Source organism: Epinephelus fuscoguttatus, linkage group LG3, assembly GCF_011397635.1.
Source record: "Epinephelus fuscoguttatus linkage group LG3, E.fuscoguttatus.final_Chr_v1".
In the NCBI taxonomy this organism is placed as follows: Eukaryota; Metazoa; Chordata; class Actinopteri; order Perciformes; family Serranidae; genus Epinephelus; species Epinephelus fuscoguttatus.
Genome location: NC_064754.1, coordinates 24,542,790 through 24,564,731, shown reverse-complemented (window position 1 = coordinate 24,564,731; position 21,942 = coordinate 24,542,790). Strand labels below are relative to the sequence as shown.

The window sequence follows — 21,942 nt, the reverse complement described above, 5'->3', positions numbered from 1 at the left end:
TCATGTGTCGTAATGTTACTCAATTATACATTATTATTTCATAGCGCGGGGAATGCGCAAGCCATGTGTTGTCCACTAGAGCGTTTTGGAGTCATTTGATGGTGTATTTGATTAGTTTTGAGGCAGAGAGGGACCTGTACCGTTTACCTCCATTTCAGCGGGCAGCTCTGTCCCACCGATCTCAGAACAGCACGCACTGACAATTAAAGGTAATGTACCTACTCGTGTGACTATAGGGATTACGGCAATAGGCGAATTTGCCAAAATGTTGAACTATCCCTTTAAGGGTTATTGTAGCTGATAATGATAATTGTGTAATACCATGTATCGTGAAACTGTGATATTTTTTGAGAAAATGTTGCTGTTGCGACCCTAGACTAAATGTTTTTTCACTCCCACATAATAGACTATAACAACCCTCTAAATCCTTAATATTTAATTGTACCACACAGTGTTAACTGTAGGGGGCACCAACTCAACTCATTTCCATTATCTACACTTCCCTGCAAGCAACAAACATTTTCTCATATTCATATTCATTTACGTCTATGTAAAGTCCCTATATTTATATAGTTAGTAGGAAGGAAACAGAGAGGTGCTCTTTTTTAGTTCTGAGGGATTAACAGTCTCTGACTCAAATTTAATAAGGCCTCATCTTTTATAGTGTGAGCTACTCTGCCTCATTAAGAAGTTCATTACACCAGTTAATACATGAAGAACACTCAGTCTCTGGCATGGCTACTTTTACTCACATGAGCTAAAACAAAAGATGACAACACTTCAGTTTGACAACATAAAGAGGGGAATTTTATTGATCAGTTCATTCTTTACATTTGTAACTTTTTCTATAGATATACATTCAATAAATTCTTTCTATGGTCTCAAATAAACTGCATCCATACAGTCAGCTAAACGTTCTGTGTCCACGCAGAAGATTAGTGTTAATTTATCCTTAATAAAACAATGTGTACATGTACCACAGCTCCTTAGGTACCACAGTATTCCCTGTGTGGGGCACATACTAAGGAATGGCTTTGGGTAGACTGAGGCGGACGGATTTATACGTGTTATGGCCTTGATTTTTTTTTTATTAGTTACAAAAACCACACATTTCTTGCTATACCTATAGTTCATAAATACAGTATATATTATAACCATTCATCTTGTGCTAAAATCAAAGCTGTGCTGCAGTCAGTTTAAAAAAAAAGTCTCAACATCAATAACATACAGGGACATGAGTGTGCCTGTATAGATTGTTTACAATATCATGTTTACAGTGATTTTACAGTGTTTTTAATGTCCCAGATTTTCTCTAAACCATAGCGTTGTATTTTTTTATATTACAGAGAGAAAGACAGTGTGTGGGTGTATGTGTTTGTGTGTGTGTCTGTCTGAGTGTGTGTTAACTATGAACCAGAAGGGTGTGTGTATTTCGTGTTGTACGTGTGTATGTGTACTAAAGCCAGGAGAAACAGAGACATTTAAAACAGGAAAAAAGGTTGAATTCTTTTGGACAGAGCCATGTTGTAATGATGTAAACAGCTTTTTTACATACATAATCACTCAGTCACTCATTGGTTATATAGATGGGTGCCATGGTTACCAAATCACGTGTACGATAAAGAACACAATACCACAGAAATCAACACCGATCTCACTGCCGTCAAACTACCTGCAAATTCCTCCTGTGTCCGTCAGTATTATGTTTCTGTGTCTGCAGGATATTCTACAGGAGCATGAGGCAAACCATTACAGTAATAAACAGTAATAATCAATTAAAATAATGATCGAAAGAGAACGAAACAAATAAAGAGACAATATATTCTTTTTTAGAGTGGACGGGCACACAGAATGTTGAATATATTACATCGATGTGCAGACGGTCCAATCACCAGCCAGACAAACGCTTTAGAAGTTCAGTGTCTCTGACATCATCTTCCACCAGTCCATCAGCTCCTCCCGCTCCTCCTCCTTCCTCTCCATCAGAGACTCCAGCTCAAAGTCCACCTGAGAGAGAGTATGCAACATGGAGACACATGAGAGGTGAAGGAGAAAAGATGCAGTAGAGGCTTTTTTTTCACACTTATTAACCCTTCATAATTTTATATTTCTCCCTACGCACAAAAATGTACTACATCCCTGTTTAGATTATAGTTTAAACATTTTGCAATTACCGTCTACCACAAATATATTTTATTTTATGAAGAGCCTAAGACTCCCGTTTTCACATGCATAAGTTTATTTTCATACATAAAGAATGAGCGCTGTCAGACGGAGCCCGAGATTTAAGATATTCAATGCAAACAATCACAGGACTTTCACCCAGGAGAGTGGGGTTTGTGTCCAGTTTGAAACCAAAGCCTTGTTTCCACCAAACAGTCCAGTTAAGTTCAGTTCATTACACATTTAAACAGTTATTTTTTTTATCAAAAGTTGTGGATGGTACCAACAGAACTTTTCTATTCCATACTGTTTTTTCATCACCCCTCTGTTGAAGTCATAGACTGTAAGAAAAAAAAAAAAATGGACGTATGTGTCGTGATGTCACCCATTGGTTTGTGGACTCCCATTTTGAAGACTCGAATTGGCATTACAGTTGTCCCCATTTTGGTTGTTTGGAGCCAGAGGTGACCATATTTTGGCAAGAGGCTGGAGCTGTGTAGAAGCGAGGGGTGGATCTGACTCTGGACTGTTGCAACAGTCTGTCACTCAAAGCCGCCCACCCGTAATTATGCGTAACTTTGCACAGCTGGGCATTTTATCATGGGGGTCTATGTGACTGGCTTCTAGAGCCAGCCCCAAGTGGCCATTAAAAGAACTTTGGCACTTCTGTGTTGGCTTCATTTTTCAGCCCTGAAGGTTGCTGTGCGAATGATGTATCGAGCACACTGATCTGAAACTAAAAGGTGGAGCTAGAAACACTGCAGTCCGTTGATTGGTCAAGAGAAAGTCAAAAAAAAAGAAGAGGATACTAGGCAACATTTTGTTTTAAACCCTTATCAGCCATAAAGGTTGATCATTGTTTTAGGTTATCAATTTTATTCTGTTTTTCTTGAGTGCTTTTCAGTAGATAAACCCTCTCTGGATATAAGCTATTTATATTAAACCATCTGAAAATGTGGCATCTTTAGATCATAACTGGGGTTCTGTATGTCTGTTTTGCATTTATTAAAATTACTTTAACAGTGCAAGCATCAGTCCAATATACAGCTTATTCTCTACCAAAGGTGCCTCAATAAAGTAATCAAGTCAAAGTTTACTTTCCAAATAACCCTCAGTTCATTATATGGTTTCTTGTTAACATGCTCTGATATTAGAATGAGCCAAAAATGCTATCTGGACAATATGAAATGAACCCACAGTGAATGTGAGGTATATTTTGGTTGGTTCGTTTGCCTGAGTCTTACCCTGGTTGCAGGGCTGTAGGGAACAGCCACCTTCTTGATGACAGTCAGGTATCCTGGGGCAGAGGCTGCCACTTTGTAGTTTCCTGGAGCCAGGAGGCGCCAGTAGTCTCCATCTTTGGCTATAAAATACGGATTTTCTCATTAATACATGAAATTTAACAACAGACAGAACATCTGATTGATCCGCACAGCAGAGTGTTTAAGTCCCTGTTGCTTTGACTGCAATATGATAAGCAGGTGCAGCTGCTGAAAAAGTGATGCAGTATCAGCTGTGTCCACCAGATGGCACTACAACATCTAACCATTACACTTCTCAGATCACACCTCATGTCTGTGGGGTTTGGTTGTGAGGATTGTGTGAGTTTGCTCTGGATGCTGATACCTGTGGTGATGTCGTGGTCAATGCCCTCCACAGAGATGGTGGCGTTGGAAATGGGGTTGCCCTGAAGGTCACGCACGAAGCCCTTTACGCCACGGTGAACCTACAAACACACACACACAAAGAGGCATAATGGAGGCTTGGTTCAAGGAAAGAGGGGAGACATGTCTGTTTGGGGTTGGATGTAAATGGCATTGTGTTCTTTGGAGGAGAGAACACACTAGCAAATGGCACAAGGACATTCTGGATTCGTTAAACCAGATTCAAAACTCAGACACACACTATGATAAAACCTTAGGACATGCTTGTAGTCCTGGTGGTGCTGCCTACCTGCTCGATGTAGTTGACCAGTGAGTTGCGGTTCTGCTCCCAGTAGGTCTTAAGTGTGTCCTCATTGGGGAACTTGTCACAGCTGAGCTCCAGAGTGATCTCAAAACAGTTGCTGCTGAGGTAGTTGAAATCCTGCATTCCTGTAACAGGTCAGTGAAAATGAGAGAAATTTTTGTAATGGAAATTTGTAATGGAGCCTGACCAGTTCGTACATCAGTAGTTGATTTTAGCTTATATACACATATATCCACGTTGTTGCAAATGCTGGATGATATGGAAACAAGATTTTGAAGTAGAAAAATGCCAAAGATATGTTTGGGGTCATTTGTAAAGCATTGCCATTGCTTGATTTGAACACTTAAAAACACTGATAACTTTATTTTTCAGCTGTAATATATCCCCTCAGATGCACATATCATTTAACAACCAGATAAAATTGTTCCTTTTCAAAGATTTTTGTGTATTAATGCAGAAAAAATGAATGTCATCTTATATGCATCTATTCTGGGGGGAATTTTCTGCCTTTATTAGATATAGTGCAGAAGAGAGTTAACAGGAAATGAAGGAAAGGGTAAGAGATGAGGGTGACATACAGTAAGGGTCCCTGGACAGATTCAGACAGAGGCCACTGCATGGTCAGGGTCTTAAACCCCTTTGGCCACCAGGGCATGCTATATTGTCTCAGTATATATACAGTAAATGTCAGTGGCGTAAGATGACGGGCCCTAGTGCACGTTAGTCACTACTTAATAAGCACACACACACACACACACACACACACACACCATTAGGCATAGACATAAAATATATGTAACCTTGAATGATTTTGCACTTAAACCAGCTACCTTTACATCGTGTCTTCTCGTCACATAATCAGACTTGACATTGGACAACATTAACATACATATTACCCAGCAATCATCATTGCATATATATGACAAAAATACCAGAATAAAATTTATAGTTCATCTATAGTTTTTATAGTTAATGTAGACTAAGTATATAATTTGTTATAGATTGCTACTGACTATTTTACAAAACCTATGATGGAGATAGGTTTGTCTTTCAAGGGCATATACAGTATGGCAAATGGTACTGTTTTTAATTGAGCGTGAGTTCTTCTTTGAACACAGGCGAATTTGTGAGGTGAATTACTTGCAAGGGCCCTTCTTTCACGCATCACTGGACCTTTAACCTGTACACCCAGGTGTCTCTTCACCTGCAAAACACCAAAGCACACATCTGAGGAGCTTGTTGTCTCTTACCTCCTGGCACACTGTACCAGGCCCCTCCGTTAGTGATGCCATCTTTGAAGCTGGAGTCATCATCGTTCTTACGGCAGGGGGGTCGGTTAGGGTCGGACATGACTGGGTTGTACACGGAGTAGGCCCTTGCCAGAGACTTGAACATCACATCATCAGGACTGGCACTGTACTCGTGGGTGGAGCCTTAAAGGAGGGGTGAGAGGGAGGGAACAAACAAAAGCACAGAGTTTATACAGCAATTGTGATAAGTTTAAATTAACTCAGCACCTGCATCTGCAACACATTAAATGTGTGCCTGTGCAAACACATGTTGTTTACTTTGAGTAACAATGCACAGGGAGCAGCGGGAGACATTTTTCACCTGATTTAAATTAAAGTTACGACATTCTGAAGAAAAACTGATAAAATGTTTGTTGATTCATTTATAAGTTGAATATTTGTCTCATTAAATCAGTGGAAACATTCTCATACAGAGCAGGAGAGCATTTTAATTACAATTTAACAACCCAAACAGTAAAAGCAGATTTAGTTTGAGATTGTGTGTCCACATATGTGTTAATGTACCAGTGCGGGTCTCATCATATGGGTAGTTAGCCACCACATCTCCTCCATGCAGGTTAGCTGAGAGAACGAAGGGGATATCCATGATCCAGTGGATCACTGCCTTTGTCTCTGGAGCCAGCTGCAAAGGAAAAAAAACATTAATTACTGGCACTTCAAAACACATATTTCACCTGCAAACATGTCATCGAGGCATTTCTGTGTCTATAATATTACAATTTTGGCAACAAATCCCATAAAATGACAAAATCAACAATGAAGTTAAGCCTGATATAATTATTTCTCTGTGCCACAGACCTCTACTGTTAACAAAATCTATTAAAACACATCCAGGGGTGATATGTTCCTTCATTACATTAACAGGGGCTCTGTGGTCCATCTTAAACCTGCAATAACTCATTATTTTTGTCCACTTGGGAGACGCAGAATCAAGACAGCACTCACTTAGCTTCACCTTTTAAAGGGATAGTTCCGTTATCTTTAAGTGGAGTTGTATGAGGTACCTATCCATAGTCAGTGTATCACCTACAGTAGATGTCTTTCCGCATGCCCCCAGTTAAGAGAAGCAGGCTGGAGTACTGCCATGAAAGCTAAACAATGTACTGCTGTGGACGAGATCAGCTGCAAAACGTATTTTAGCCTCCTAAAAGAATTCCCACCAAAAAAAAAAAAAAAAAAAAATCGGTAAGAGTGTAAAAGGTAAGATTTAGTGGCATCCAGCCATGAGGATTGCAGATAGCAACCAGCTTAAACTTCTCCTGGTTAGGATGCCTTCAGTGCTCATTGTTCAGGAGGTTTTTAGCGGGAGCCGAATTTTCCACAGAAGTCTCTTCCTCTCCAAAACAAAAGGACCATGTGATATAATCTGGCTTCACTCTCCCTATGTAGATATAAAGAGCTCAATCTAAGGTAATGAAAACACAACAGAACATATTTTCAAGTGATTGTACACTAAAGAAAACATACTTATTATATTATATTCTGTTTCTGCCAGTATATCCCCTTAAATCCTACACACTGGACTTTTAACTCTACGCCATATTCGGAACATTTTCAATGCCGTACCTTGTTGCAGACAGTCCTCTCTGAAGGGAAAGCCATTGATGGCTTCAATTTCAAGCCTATGCTCATGTCAAAGCCACTGGACTCCACAGACAAAACAGTAATTTCATCTCACAAATGTAAGTCCAGTATTCATTCTCTTTTAGCTCCATTTTTGGTCTCTATCAGCTCCTAATAGAAATATCGGGCTTGTTAGCTACTAAATGCTCCACGACTGTATGTTCACCACCACTAACTGTGTCTATGTGCGGTTTGGTGCGGACCAGGCAGATAACCAATGAGCTGAAACTCACTGTAAAGCTTCATAAAGTTGAGGAGAGCTACAGATTTAGGTGATAAATGTTTTTCACTACAAGCGACCCCCTTTCATGCTGTCATTTGATACACTGTTATAAAAACATGGATCATAGCCACATAAACCAGTGGTTCCAAACTGGTCCAGCCACAGGATCCAGATTTCTCCTAAGCCATTAGTTCAAGGTCAACGCAGTTTAATACATTTACGGTCATATTTTTGTTTGGCTTTGTTGTCGAGCTAGTTTGCTGTCTCTGTCAAGTATCTGCCCTTTAATCACTCACTCTACCACAGGATATGGCACTTCAAAATGAAAGCTATGTGCCGGAAATTCACTGTAATTCAAAATAAAGAGTGTTTTTCACACACTTGAGAAGTTTGAGTCACTTGCAGTCCATTCAGAATGGAGATGCGACCCAGCTTTAAATGTTCGGGAGGAATGAATGAGTACCAAAGACTGGGTGAATAAGTTGGAAGGTGTTGGGTGAGGCAGTGTTGTTTCGGTCTTTTCATGGGATTTGTTGACCGTAAGAAATAACATCCTCGTCTTTTAATCACTTCTACTGTCTGTTTGTGTACCTTGGTGTTTTCATCCACAGCCTTCTTCATATTCTGCAGCAGGTGGTTGTTGGCTCCACCCTCCCGCTCGTTGATGTAGATGATGCGGTCCAGATCTGGGAAGTTACGGTTCAGATCCACACCCTGTGCGTTACTGCGGCCAACAAACCAGTCCTTGATCTCACCAGGCTGAGCAGGAAACAGGAGATGATGTTTAGACATACGTAGGAGTGATGGGAAGCGAGGTAGTGTCTGGGGCTTTAATAATACTGTCCTCTGTGTGTGTGTGTGTGTGTGTGTGTGTGTGTGTGTGTGTGTGTGTGTGTGTGTGTGTGTGTGTGTGAATTACAGCCAAGAGTTGTGGTTACTGAGTCGATGTTTGTTGTCTTGTAAGCCTAATCTGTCTGGCGGTAAATCCTCGGATCAGGTTTGTGGATGGTGTCGTGCTGTGTCATCACCTGTGAAGCAGCCTTCTCGAAGCCATCTGGGTTCATGGACGGCATGAAGTGGATGCGAGTGTTATGGATGAGGTCGATGATGGTCTCGTTGCCTTGCTGGTACTGGTTGCACAGGTACTGAGCCAGGTAGATGAGCAGCTCTCTGCCCACGGCCTCGTTGCCATGCATGTTGGCGATGTATTTAAACTCAGGCTCACCTTCAGGGAAGAAAAAGACACTTGCTGTGATACTGCGACACAGACAGAACTATAATTCGACATTATGTATTCAAGGTTTATCTGTGTGACGCCTCTACGGCTCAGAGGAAGAGGCCGTGCTGAATTGGAATGAGACAAACAGGAACAGTTTAGACAGAAGGAGGATTTTAAAAGGCAGACAGTGAGCACACCTTTTACTAGCTGAAACCAGTCACACTCAACAAAACACAACTGGGACACGTAATCACGAAAAGCAATATCACAATAACGTCACAATCTTTTTGAGAGGAAGCCATTTTAGTCAGTAACCATGGAGACAAACATTTATCTGTTTTGGACCAAGAGAAAGGCGCTGATAAAGCATTGTCATTTGTTAGGGAGGTTGCCCGAGACACACACACACACACACACACACACACACACACACACACACACACACACGTCATTGCACTACAACAGTGGATCCTCACACACCAGCAGTGACAAACACACTGACTCATCAGCTGAAAGGTTAAACACAACTGAACTCAGCCCAGAACTCCATTTGGACAATAATGACAGAGAGACAGTGGATTATTGAGTGATGCTGTCACAGACGGTTTTGCCTGAATCCTGGTGAAGTGACAGGTCTGGGATCAGGTTTGACTAAATCACAGAGGCGGTTGACTCCAGGACAAATTTAGGGATCCTCAGGGATTTCTGCAACATATTAACCTCATGCTGGATTTAGCTTGTAATCAGTGAGCCACCCTTCACGCTTTCACTGCCCTTACGTAAAAAGCACATGCAAAATTTATGTTTTTATGTGTGAAATATATTAGCACTGACACATCATTTAAAATTAATATACTTGCATGATGTTTTTCAGCCATTTTACATATGACAAGTGTCTGTGAATTCGAAAAGATGTTTCATATGTAATAAACAACACATAAAAATGATAATGTGATTTTTTTTCTCATTTAAAATGGTGTTTAACTTTTGATAAACATGTAAAATGTGTAGGGTTTATTATCAAATAAAATGTGCTAATAAAAAGCGATAAGTCTTTTAGTCCAGTGGTTCCCAACTGGTGGGTCACAACCCAAAAGTGGGTTGTGGGTCCAGTCTGAATGGACCACAAGTGACTCAAGAACCTGTCAAGTTTGTATAAAACACACATTATTTTGAAGTACAGTGGATTTCTAGCACAGTGCTTTCGTTTTTAAGTGCCGTCTCTTGCTGTAAAGTGAGTGACTAATAAACGGCTACTTAACGAAGAAAGCAAACTAGCTCGATGACTTGGCCGAGTGCAAGTATGACGCTGAATATATTTAACTGTCTGGACCTTGAAGTAATGATTAAGGAGAAATCTGGACCCCGTGGCTGGACCAGTTGGGAGCCACTGATTAAGTCTATCAAAATTTAATATTTTATAATTTTAACTCTAATCCTCAACTTTTATTGCAGCCTCAGTCACGAGCAAAAATATTGGCCAACGTTTCTGCAAACCATGAATATGTTACATTTGCATGTTTCATACGTATCACTTCAGCGTTTTTAAAGTCACGTAGTATATGCGCTGACTTCTCCATTGTTGAGCTGGAGGGGATGGTGCATATTGTGTCACCTAGAGACGCCTGCCAAGCTGCTGACCACTGACAACAAAACGGTTGTGATGAGTCACTGCTGTGTTTTCTTCAGCTTTTTAGGCACCAAATGTGGGTGTTTTGTAGTGTGCCATTGCTGTGTTTCTTGCCAGGATTGCACCTCCCATAACCATGTATTCTAAGCCAAAACATTATCTGTTTTTTGACCCTAAACCTATCACACAGCATTACATTTTAGCATATCCACTACATGATACAGGCTGTTTTTATGTACTGTTCATACGTTGTCCTACAAAAAAGTAATGCACCAACATTTGTACATATCCCACATTATCATGAGCCAGTAATATGTGTAATGTGTAGCCCACATATTTGGGAAGGATGCAATCACGTGACCAATAAACTGGCAGGTGCTAACTTTGTTTTCTTATTTATCTGTGTCTGCGCATGAGCATAACAGCTTTCTCAATACTTCCTAAGCTTCCCTTTATCAGAGGAGATATTGGTCTTCTATGTATTTATATCACTGTGCTCTGTGAAGCTGTGTTTTAATGACCAAGGCTCTCACCATCTGTTTAATACACTAATTGGCCGTTCCTTCACTTCTTTGAGTCTCTTTAATGCATGCAAATACACACACACTAGCAAGAGAAGTGCAACTGAGGAGCTTTATAAAGCTCTTGGACAAAACGACAAAGAGAATGACAAAGAACGAGCCACAGTGTACTGTACACACTGTTTTCATTAACGACAAGCCAGAGATTAGTGGCTTTCTGTGGCTGGACGAGAATAAAGGAACTTCTCCGAGCGCTGAGGAATAAAAAATGTCTTTTGTTTAGATCAGTTATAAGTTATGAAATGTAGCCCGGGAGCAGCAGATGGTGAGGGGTGTGTGTGTGTGTGTCTGTATGTGTGTGTGTTTGAAGCCAAATTGCAGCAGGGGTCCCCGTTTTTATTGGGGGCTCTGTGTGTGTGTGTGTGTGTGTGTGTGTGTGTGTGTGTGTGTGTGTGTTTCTTGTTTTTTACTTAAATTTGGTCATTTTCAGTGATTCTTTTTCACCTATTTGCACTTTTTACTTCATTAAAATTAATTTATCGAGCTGATATGCTGTATAAAAATAATGCTTTCACGATGCAAGTGTGTCAATATTTTCACATTTGCATCTTTTTGATCCATTTTAGCAAATTTCTTTGAGTGTTTGATGTATCCCAGTGGCTACATACACACAGACACACACACACACACACACACACACCATCCGGCACACATCTGGTAGTCAAGTTATTTTTAAACACTGGTTCCTCTCCGAGTTGCTACTAATGATTTCAAGACTACAATTAACTCTTTCTGTTCTGACGTTGGTGAATGGATTTTACAGGCTTCAGAGGCCCAACGGAGCTGCCAAACACATGCACTCACACGTTTGTACACTCACACACATACTTTGAAGTTGGACTCTGCCAAAATGAGTTACTACGATTCAATCTATTACACAGATGCTCAGTATCTGGAGACCTTTCCTGTCTCCAATACATGTAGTAGGTACTGATGAATTTACAGTGCAGGGCGGGCAAGAGGAGAGCTAATAATTCACTACATAAAAACTCTTGTATTGTTATCATTAATTATCATTTGTGCTAACTCACACTTATGTAACAGCTCTTTTTAAACAAATACACACACATATTTTTGATCAGAGGGTGCTTTTTTTGCACAAAGTCATTATGATGCGTCACAATGTAGGAGGGACAAATCAAAATATCGTTCTCCCTCTGGAGCCGACTGTGTCCTCTCCCTTTTTTCTCAATTTATTCCTCTTCTCTGTCAAACTGTCTGTACCTCGCTGAGCTTTAATTCTCTTGTTCAAACACGTACCTGCACACTCAAAGTAAAAGAAAACTTATGACGTGGAACTCCATTTGACACGATAACTTTATATACGAGCACATATGGTGTTTGGACATGTGATAATGATTTCTAGTTCATTCGTGTTCATACATTTAAAGTAAAGAAGGTGAACAGTGTGCAAAGAAAAAGGACAGCAGCAGGGTACAAAGGAAAGGGTAGTTTGCAAACTAATCATTGGAAGCTCCCAAGAATTTAAGAATGCAGAATTTCGATCTTCAGGGATTGTCTTCAGTCAAATATGTGGGAGCCAAATGGGTGTTTTTTTTGTGTCCTGTTTTTCAAATTGTAGGTGGAGCTGTCTTTTTTTTTGGCTGTAAGTAACAGTTCATCAAGTCTCTGTTCAGTCCTTAAAATGCCAGACAAACCTCAGTTTACAGAGTTTTCTAAGAGCTGATGTCTTGAAGTGTCTTGTTTTGTCTGACTAACTGTCCAAAACCCAAATATACTTAGTTTACAATAATATAAAACATAAAAAGAAGCAAATCTTCACACTGCAGAAACTGGAGGACTACCTTAGTAACAGCTGCTAACAAGGCTGCAACCCAGCCATCAGAATTAATACTGGCACCAAACATTTCAGCAACATGGTTGATATTTGGTTTGGTTCAGGCGCAGAAACCACTTCAGGAGAAGTTCACATTTTTGCTTAAAATAACCACATTTGGTGGCACTATCTCTGCTGGAAAGGCAGCAATGTCTCAGTAAAAAACAACCGCTTTTCGTGGTGCTATCCCAGCCAGAAAAACAGTGATGGTCACAGCCGGGTTTCTTATTTGTTGGTCTTGAACAGTGGTCTGCAGCTTGGCATGCAACTTGCCATCTACCACAAAGTCACCTCATACACTAGGTCCCTTTAGAAATGTTGATATGATACATAAAATGTACAAATGCAACATATCTGTGGTTTGTTTCTTTTTTCATATTTAACTAATTGTTTTTGCTCTAATAGTCTATTGACGGCCTTTTTGTTCACATGTATGTTTGCCTGAGGAAGAGGAAGAGCAAGAGGGCTTCATCGTCACATTTTCAGAGCTTGACATATTCAATGTGCGTCCAACCTCTCTTTGTCCTTGGTTTTTATACATGTCACATATGAGAACAACACACCAAACCTATCATACTTTATAGTAAGAGATCTTAAATATCCCTGAAAGGTGGTGATGTTCTGAAAACGTGTCAAAGTCTGATCCTCACAGCTCGTCTCCCCACAGGTCGATATAACACATCTGACGCCGACAAAACCCACTGCATCATCTTACGCTTTGTCAGGGATTATCAGAAGTGTCTGGCAGGTGATCAATACAGTCTCCTAGGAGACCACGTAATAATGACTGCAGTTGCAACGTCATTAGGGAAGCACCACATTAGAGTGCTCTCAGTTGTCATGGCAACCCTGACAGGGACAGGTGCTTAGGGAGACAAATCAACTGGGAGGTTGAGTAAACACACGCTTACTCTGCATCTGTCTGCCCGTCTCGTGCTCCCACACACACACTTTTATATACAAGCAGTGTGTTAGAGCCACTGCCAGCTCTGACATCAGCTATTAAGCAGACATACGTACAGAGGAGATGGAGCGCCACGCAGGTAAAATAAAACAATGATGAATGCTGAATCATAAAACAGCTGATACATGTACAGAGAACCAAAGTCACAAACCTCCTCTGAGCTCTTCTCCTAGATGTAACTAAACCAGATTTCTCTGTTTTATGTTTTATTTTCTCCTCCTGCTGTGTTGTCCACTCTAAAGAGAGTCTTTTTATATTTACTAAGGCTGCAAATTCTTAATACACATCGTTACCACGCTGTTTGGTTTTGTGTCCGAATTTCCTTATAGTTTTGAAAGTGTTTAGAAAGTGTCCCCAGTGTTCACCGCAAAGAAATACATTGCTTTACAGATGGATAAAGATGCCACAGCAGAAATGTTGACAAAAAAGTTAGTTTTGAGTGTTTTTCGCCATCTAATCTTGTGGAATATACAAAAAAAAGGACCAATAATGCACGACAACAAGTACATACTGAGGTCGGCCTGTCAGGTAGCCAGTTTTGTGAAATAGCCTATTTTGTGAAACAACATCGGATTCATACACAGCGAGCATGTTGCCAACATTAGCTCGCTAAACATGCAGTAGGACTTTTCACTTCGAAAAAATTTATAAGAAGAACTGTATGACATTCATCAATCTGTTAGCTAATTCATTTTAATAAAAAAAATAAATGTAGTATAGCAAACACATCAGAGATCATGAAGGTTCTCATGGGAATGAATAGAGTGCCCTAGGATTGAGTCCTGAAACCTGGAAATGAGTTAGCATTTTAGCACTCCAAATTCCCTCATCTAGAAGTTATTGGGTGTTTGGTTAGATACCTGAAATAAGGTCTGTGATTTACACAAGCTTCAGGAGACACGTTTTGCTCTGGGACGTAATTATTCAGTAAATACCCCACTCATCGATTTTGAACCTTTTATGTGTCTTATGTGTTTTGCTCATCAATTCATCTGCAGATTATTTTCTCGATTATCTGATTAATTGTTTGGCGTACACCCCCGGTGATGCCTTTAAATGTCTTCTTTTTTCCAACAAAGATAATTAATTATCAAAATAGTTACTTATTTATCATCTGTAAATCGACAAAAGTATTAATCCCTTATTTCAGCTCTAGTAATTACAGCTGTGACATCCATGTTTTACATTAATGTATCATTTTAATGTATCTATATAGCTAGTTAGATAGTAAGTTTGTTCATCTTTTCATTTTAACCCAGAGATTAATCAATGACAATTTTGTTAGCATTCACTGACAACATATCCCATGAGCCTTAGCCACTGGTACACCATCACAGCCTTGTGGGGGTTGTAGTTGCTGACTGATTTGTGTTCCAGAAGCTAACTGCTAACAAATTAATTGTTAGAAAAAGCTTAGAAACTGGAAAACCCAGTTGATATATTTCAGCCTTTTCAGAAAGACTAATATAAGAAACCCTGCAGAAGAAAACCTACAGAGGCGAGCGACAGGAGGCGGGACTTTGGCTGCTTGTACAGCCAATACACAGCAAGACATGAAGCGAGGTCACACAGCATGTTCAGTTGCAGCATATGAATCAGGCACACCACACAAAAATAAACTGAAAGATTGCAAAGCAAATTGGGAGAATAAAAGGAATGGTGGAAAGAGAGATAAAATATGTGCAGGGAAAACCATGAAACAGGAGAAACTGGCAGCAGAAGAAGCAAAACAGCATGAAGAAGAAGTCAAGCACAGTGAAGGCAGAGAGGAGGAGGAGGATGCATGTCGGTGTCTGATGTATAATAAATGACCTCTGGCTGATGCCTTAGCCTTTCTCTCATCTGCCTTCCGTGTCTGTCTGTCCCTTATTCCCTCTACATTCTTTTGCCCATCCCTGCTCTTCTCCCTCGTCACCCTTACACTCCTGTTTGCCGTTTTCTCAATCATCATTCCTTTCTTTTTCTATCTCCAGCTCCTCCTTCCTCTCAGCTGTTTTTGCTATCTCTTCTCGAGGAGGCTCTTTACAGCTAAAATGTGCAAAACTACACTGGGTTTACCTCTGTGCTCCTCTATTGTAATGTCAACTATAAAATCCATGTCTGTCTGTGTTTCACTTTATATTCAATATGTCATTTGATACGACCATATCCAGCAGTGCATCTGGCTGCTATACACTTCAACTGAAGACCATCAGTTCATGGATACTGAGCATCCATGTGCGTGCTCACTGGGGATTACGTACTTCCTCTGTCATCTGATGAAACAGTCCAGCGTCTCCCCCACATGAGATGGTCTACAGCACATTGGATAAAGCTTCATACTGACATGATTTCTTTTCACCTTTAGACAAAGCCAAACCCATTACAAGATAGAGTTTCTCATCATACTAGGAGCTCTGTAAATAGTTCCAGACATGAGAGTCAAATCAGTTTAGCCAGAGCCCGTTTGACTGCAGAGAAGCCCCTCTCTTCAGTTCGTGTGCACTCAAATATGGCCCAGCTGCAAGATGTAAACAACTCCCTCTCAAGAGAAAACATATTGCCCATGTTTAGCAGGGGAAGAAGTTATCAGTTATTGTTTAAGAAAAAGTAGCAACACAACACTGTAAAACTACTCCATTAAACGTAAAAGTCCTGCAGCCCATTGCACCAGCTGTACTTAAGTTCTCCCTTAAGTTAGGATACAAACTCAAGACTAAACTTATCCTCTTATCCTGGGTTGTGGGGGGGGGCTGGAGCCTATCCCAGCTGACATTGGGCGAGAGGTGGGGTACACCCTGGACAGGTCACCAGACTATCACAGGGATGACACATACATGTAGAGACAAACAACCATTCACGCTTACATTCACACATGGGGAGAACATGCAAACTCTGCATGGAGGAGCTGAGCAAGGCAAAGCTATCATTTCACCAGTCCACCTATGCCCCCACCCTTACCCATGGTCGTGAGCTCTGGGTAGCAACCAAAAGAATGAGATCGCACATACAAGCAGCCGAAATGAGTTTCCTCTGTGGGGTGGCTGGGCTCAGCCTTAGAGACAGGGTGAGGAGCTTGGACATCCGGAGGGACCTTGGGGTAGAGCCACAGCTCCTTTACATTGAGGTGGTTCCGACATCTGATCAGGATGCCTCCTTGGAGCATCCCGTTAAAGCCCTGACACACCATGCCCATGGTCGGCTGTGGCTCAAAGTTGGGCCATAGGTGAGCTTCTACCACCCTCATTGGTGTGGTGTGCTCCCCGTTGGCTTTTTTTTGGCCGATTCAAAGGGGTTGAATCGGCATCGGCACAGTGGAGCCCATCGATGTTCACTGGCGTACAGTAAATATGCTTTGTTCTTTCAAAATTGGATTGTGTTGCTAATGTGCCAAGTAGCGTCAGGATGGTCTTCCAGTTTCTCTTTTTGGATGAGAATTACAGACCACTGCTGTCTGCTGGTGTGAGGAGTTATTTCCTCTCACGCAGACGCAAAACATACATGCTGGTTGACTGTCAGCGATAGCCTTTGCAATGTGTTCATGTGCAACTTTTTTGGCCGAGCACAGTGATGTCAGGTACAGCAGCAGAGGGCCTTCGTCACCGCTCGCTCTCAGGTCAGTTTGGTGTGTATGGACCTTTAGATTGTTCGGAAGCCCCAGGCAAATTCATTAACTTAACTTTTTTGTACGCAAACATTGCGAAAGAAAAAGGAACACTGCAAACATTGCGGCAGGCCAGCAACATGACCTGAGAAATTTGGTGATCTAAACTAGGAGAGAGAGAGCACACGCATGTGTTGATATGAGTAAAGCAGATTTGGGGATGGCCATTTACTGGACCTATTCAGAGGCCCAGCCTTTTCTGTGGGTGGGCCAGTTTGTCTAATTCAGGCCAAAAACAAAAACATAAATATGGCAATTCATTGTTTAATTAGGGGTTATCTATAACCAGCTGAGACTCCAAAAATGTAAAGTATCTAGCCAAAAAATAGTCCACCGCATAATCACAACCACTCTGTTGATAATGTTGGGCAGGAAGTGCTACTAGAGAGAGATTTCTCGCTGAAAACACCTGCCTGCTGCAGCTAGAAACAGCGTTGATGAGAACAACCGGAGTGAAGCTAAACAGTACGCTATTTGCAGGCTGTAAAACACTGTAGACCTGAAGGAGACTGCAGCTAGTGTCCCCTTGTGCATACAAGTAGTCACTACTAATATAGAAATAATGATTATATATTACATCTTATTTAAGAACACCACTGGGGAAATCTGAGTCACTTCCCACCACTGCTCCTACACTGCACACACTGTATATTAATATGTAACCAGTGTGTTTACACTCTTGGCTATAGGCACTTCCTGTGCTGCAGTGTATGACAGATGGCTGCTTACTGACAGATGCATGAGCTCAGGACCGTCGTCGTCCGGAGCCGGCCAGCCAACCACGAGCTGCCAGTCAGCTCAGTGCACTAAGCCGATCTGTTGCCCCGGCAACTGCTATTTCGGCTCCACCTTAGAGTTTCAACACATTGCGGGGTCAGATAAAATATTGGTAGGGCACCTTAAAGGGGAAGCTTGAAAGGGTTTCCGGTCTTTGCAGATTTTATTCATCTTGACTCAGAAACACATTGATCTTTTCTACCACTGACACTCCTTTTATTCCTTCAGTCTCCTTTGCCCTGTTGCCAGAGCTCTTCTTCTCTGTTTCCTTCCCTGTTTCATCACCCTCCTTCTTGCTCTGGATGTTTGGCTCAGTAGAGGTGGAAGCAGGGGAGAGCACAGGAGAGGAGGGGGTGCCCCCGTTGGTGAAGCAGCGGCTTGGAAACTCATCTGGTAGTAATAAGGTCTCCACATCGCTACTGTGACTCATGCCGGCGCACGCCCACCAGACTATTACAGGCTTATTCAGTACGCACATACGGTCATTAGACTCATTGACCATACATGCAGCTAAACACACACGACCTGTGGTGCACCGTTAAGACCACACAGATACACCCAGAGGAGAAAATACACCTTTACGTAAAAATGCTACATATGACATACACTTGAAATACCACAAACTAGACTGTGAACCATATGTACTATAATTACAGGCCACGTTCCTTTTTTTCTGTTGAGGACTGTGCTTCAGGATTACTTTGAAGAAATTAATCACTTCCTGCTTGTATGTAACTGTTAAATCTCCTGTTTAGAGAGTTGGACAGGAATCACTGACCTGTACCGAGACACTCATTAGAGTTAGATGTACTGTAGGTTAATCCATTCATGTTGCATTATTGCTCGAGACCAAGTGACTGTGACGTCGCACTAACAACAACAGTCACTTCCAGGTAGACAACTAGCAATTGATTTTAATTGTGATGATATGTAAAATCAGAAAACTTGTTAATTTCTGTCATCATTTCAATCATAACTGTAACATTTATATGGTGGCCCAACCTATCTGGTGTTTGTCTTGGCCTAAATTCATGTTGCTTTGCTAGCGTCTTTAATAAACCAAATCTACCAGCACGGAAGCTAAGCAACATACTACTGTGGATGGGGTTCGTATCAAAGTGTATTTTAGCTACCTGAAAAGACCCACTTAAAAAAAAATAATACCAGTTTAAGTGTATGCTGTATTAAGAATATAAACCGGTTGAGGCAGCATTTGCTTAGCACCATTTTATTTTATGTATGCGACAATTCAGTCGAAAAAAGAAGTGGCCTTGGTCACCATGACATCACCCATTAGTTTATGGAATACCGTTTTAAGGACTTGAGTTTGTGTGTTTGAGTTTCCTGGGATTGCGAAGGCATGACCCACTCTACTAACCCTAACCATACCCAACTTATTCTGCCTCTGAATGGCTTACCCTGACATTCTTACCCTAACCCTATCCACTCCTCATTCCTCTTGCCCAAACCAACCCATCCAACATAGGCAACAACTACTAGCCAATCAGAGAGAGGGTAGGGTGGGTCATGCCTTCACTAACTGGAAACACAAATTTGCCTCGAGTTTGGCATTTTGACCATCGCCATCTTGTTTTTTGGAGCCAGTAGTGACCATATTTGGAGCCAGGGGTAGATCTGACTGAGAACCCCAGCAGCAACTTGTCACAAGGTAGCCACGCCCCAAAGCAAACCTGCTTTACAGTCTACTTTACTCTAAATGGGAGCATAATTTACAAAATGACCATCATGCTGTTTTGAAGAAGACTTGAAACCAGCGACTGAGACCATAACTTCATCAGGAAAATGTCGGGTCATTTTTGTCATTGACTTAAGTACAATCAAACTTCTTTTTGTGGCCAGCAGAGTTGCTCCCAGATGACCACTGTTTTGGATTAAAGGGTTAAAGTTTGGTTTATGAGCAACATTGGAACATATTTATAAAATACGACCTGACAGATTTCGTCTAGGATTGAACATTTAAGTCCTGGACTCATTTCCGTCACTGACCCCAGAATTTTTACAATCCGTTTATGACAATAAGAAACACAGAATTATATTCTAAACAAGCAGTATATGATTACATATAGCCTAGTGTGATTTAATCCCAGCCTGAAATAAAACACAACAGGAAAGAAGTAAAGAAACATTGCAGAGAATCTCATTTATCTCCATCACACAAACAGCTTGAGATAATTCAGGCCCGTCCCTCCATTTTCCAAAAAGCCTTTGAAACACAGGCTTCCTTCTGGAGGTGTTGAGGCCAGTGTTTAATTTTCTCTGGTGACATGTGAGATGTGTTTTCTACTCCTGCTGTTTTATGGCCAATAATCTGAAACCATGCGATAAATGTCAAGGTGATGTTGCGCCTCTAAGTGGACCTTTGAGTGATGATGCATAGAAATACACTTAATGTGGATTTCTCCTTCATTTAAGTGTGACTGTAGAAAAAAAAGCAGAAGGTGCGTTGCAGCTAAAAATAGCAGTGGTGTTGCCCACATTTCCAGCTCCTGTGGCTGGTGTCCCCTCTCAAACCATTTGCTCACTTCTTCTACTCTATGGTTTCCTCCAGCCTGCTGTCCAGCCCTGACAGTGTGTGAGGGAGCGTGATGGAGATGATGGGAAGTCAGGCTCCACCACCAGCATCATAACCGTACCAGGACTTCATTTAATATTCAGTCAAACGTTTCCTCATTTGAAGGATATGCGTGAACTTTCTCGGATATGATGCAGCCAACACTGCAGATACTTGGAAAGGATGTTGATTCAAAACGCAGCCCAGTGAGCTGACCGTGTTTGGGATGTTTTTCTCAGCATCACGACTCGGGATAAACACGAAGAGATCTTTATCAACCAGCAAAATGGCGGCTTTGCGTGGCTGATCCCACAATCTATCATCTAGATTCCTCTGAAGTGATGCAGCAGGCCCCTGCGCTCACCGTTTTTCACGCACGGGTACGACACACCTGCGCTCCTCCTCTGTCCTGCTCTCCGGTCATTTCAGCCCCACACACACATCTCTCTCACACACACACGGGTCGTTTCTGAATAACCGTCACCTGAAATAAGATCAGCAGCAGGCTGCTATGCGCAATAGTGCGTGATGTGTTTGTGTTATTTATCACAGCGGGTGGTGAAGGGAAGCTGGGACAAAGGGAGCGGGGATGGGGTGCACATTCACCGCATTATGAAGCAGACTTTTTCTCTATGCGTAAAACTGACCAGGCTCGTGCGTCCCGGGGTTGTCGGACATCTCCAGCACCAGCAGCTCCCGGCCCTCGAAGCTCTCCCCGATGGTGTAGATGCGGGTGATGGTCGGGCACTGCAGCCACACCGACACCAGCGCCTTCCGCAGCTCCTCATAGCGGTGGTACTCGAAGGAGATCTCGCCCTCCGTCCCGGCTGCGCTGACCAGGGCCACCACTGCGGCCCCGAATAAAACTACCGAAGTGAACAGCTTCATTTTGGCGTGTCCTCTTTTCCCTAAGCCCTGTCTGTCCTCCTGCCCCCGGCTCGGTCCCAAGCCTTATCTCTGTGCTGCAGCCTCGCTTTAGGCTATAAATATCTCTCCCTCTGCTGCTCCCTGTCTCTCTCTCCTTCTGTCCGTGTGTGATGCGCTGCTGTACCTGAGCGCAGAGCCCTCTACTGTCAAATCACACACAAGATCCACACATCCGGTCACAACTTTCAAAATAAAGACTTATTTTCCTCTCAGAGATAAACAGCAGTTTGTGTGTTTTTTGTATTTTAAAGATAAAAGCCAATAATATTAATAATATTCAAGAAATTCATAAAATTCAGGAAAAGGGAAATTCATATTCATAAAATAAATTCTATAAAGTTGAGAGAAGATAAAACCTTTTTTATCCCCAGGGAAATTGTTGTGCAGCAGTTTTAATATAAAGTAAAGAGTGCAAATGTAAAATATAACATGAAATATCAATAAGGTGCAAACCTAAAGTATACACTATACCAGAAATATTCACTGGTTAAGGGTAAGGTGCAGA

At 41.6% G+C, this 21,942-nt stretch overlaps 1 protein-coding gene across 1 annotated transcript; it reads right to left on the bottom strand.

Moving 5' to 3' along the window:
- Positions 1-1,731: 1,731 nt before the first annotated feature.
- cpe (carboxypeptidase E) lies at positions 1,732-21,588 on the bottom strand. Its single transcript, XM_049572330.1, has 9 exons — positions 21,158-21,588; positions 8,316-8,512; positions 7,879-8,046; positions 5,946-6,063; positions 5,382-5,564; positions 4,117-4,256; positions 3,790-3,889; positions 3,408-3,526; positions 1,732-2,007 (listed from the first exon to the last, which is right to left on the bottom strand). The coding sequence occupies exons 1-9, from the start codon at positions 21,396-21,398 to the stop codon at positions 1,909-1,911; spliced, it is 1,365 nt and encodes a 454-aa protein (XP_049428287.1). The 5' UTR covers positions 21,399-21,588; the 3' UTR covers positions 1,732-1,908.
- Positions 21,589-21,942: the final 354 nt, after the last annotated feature.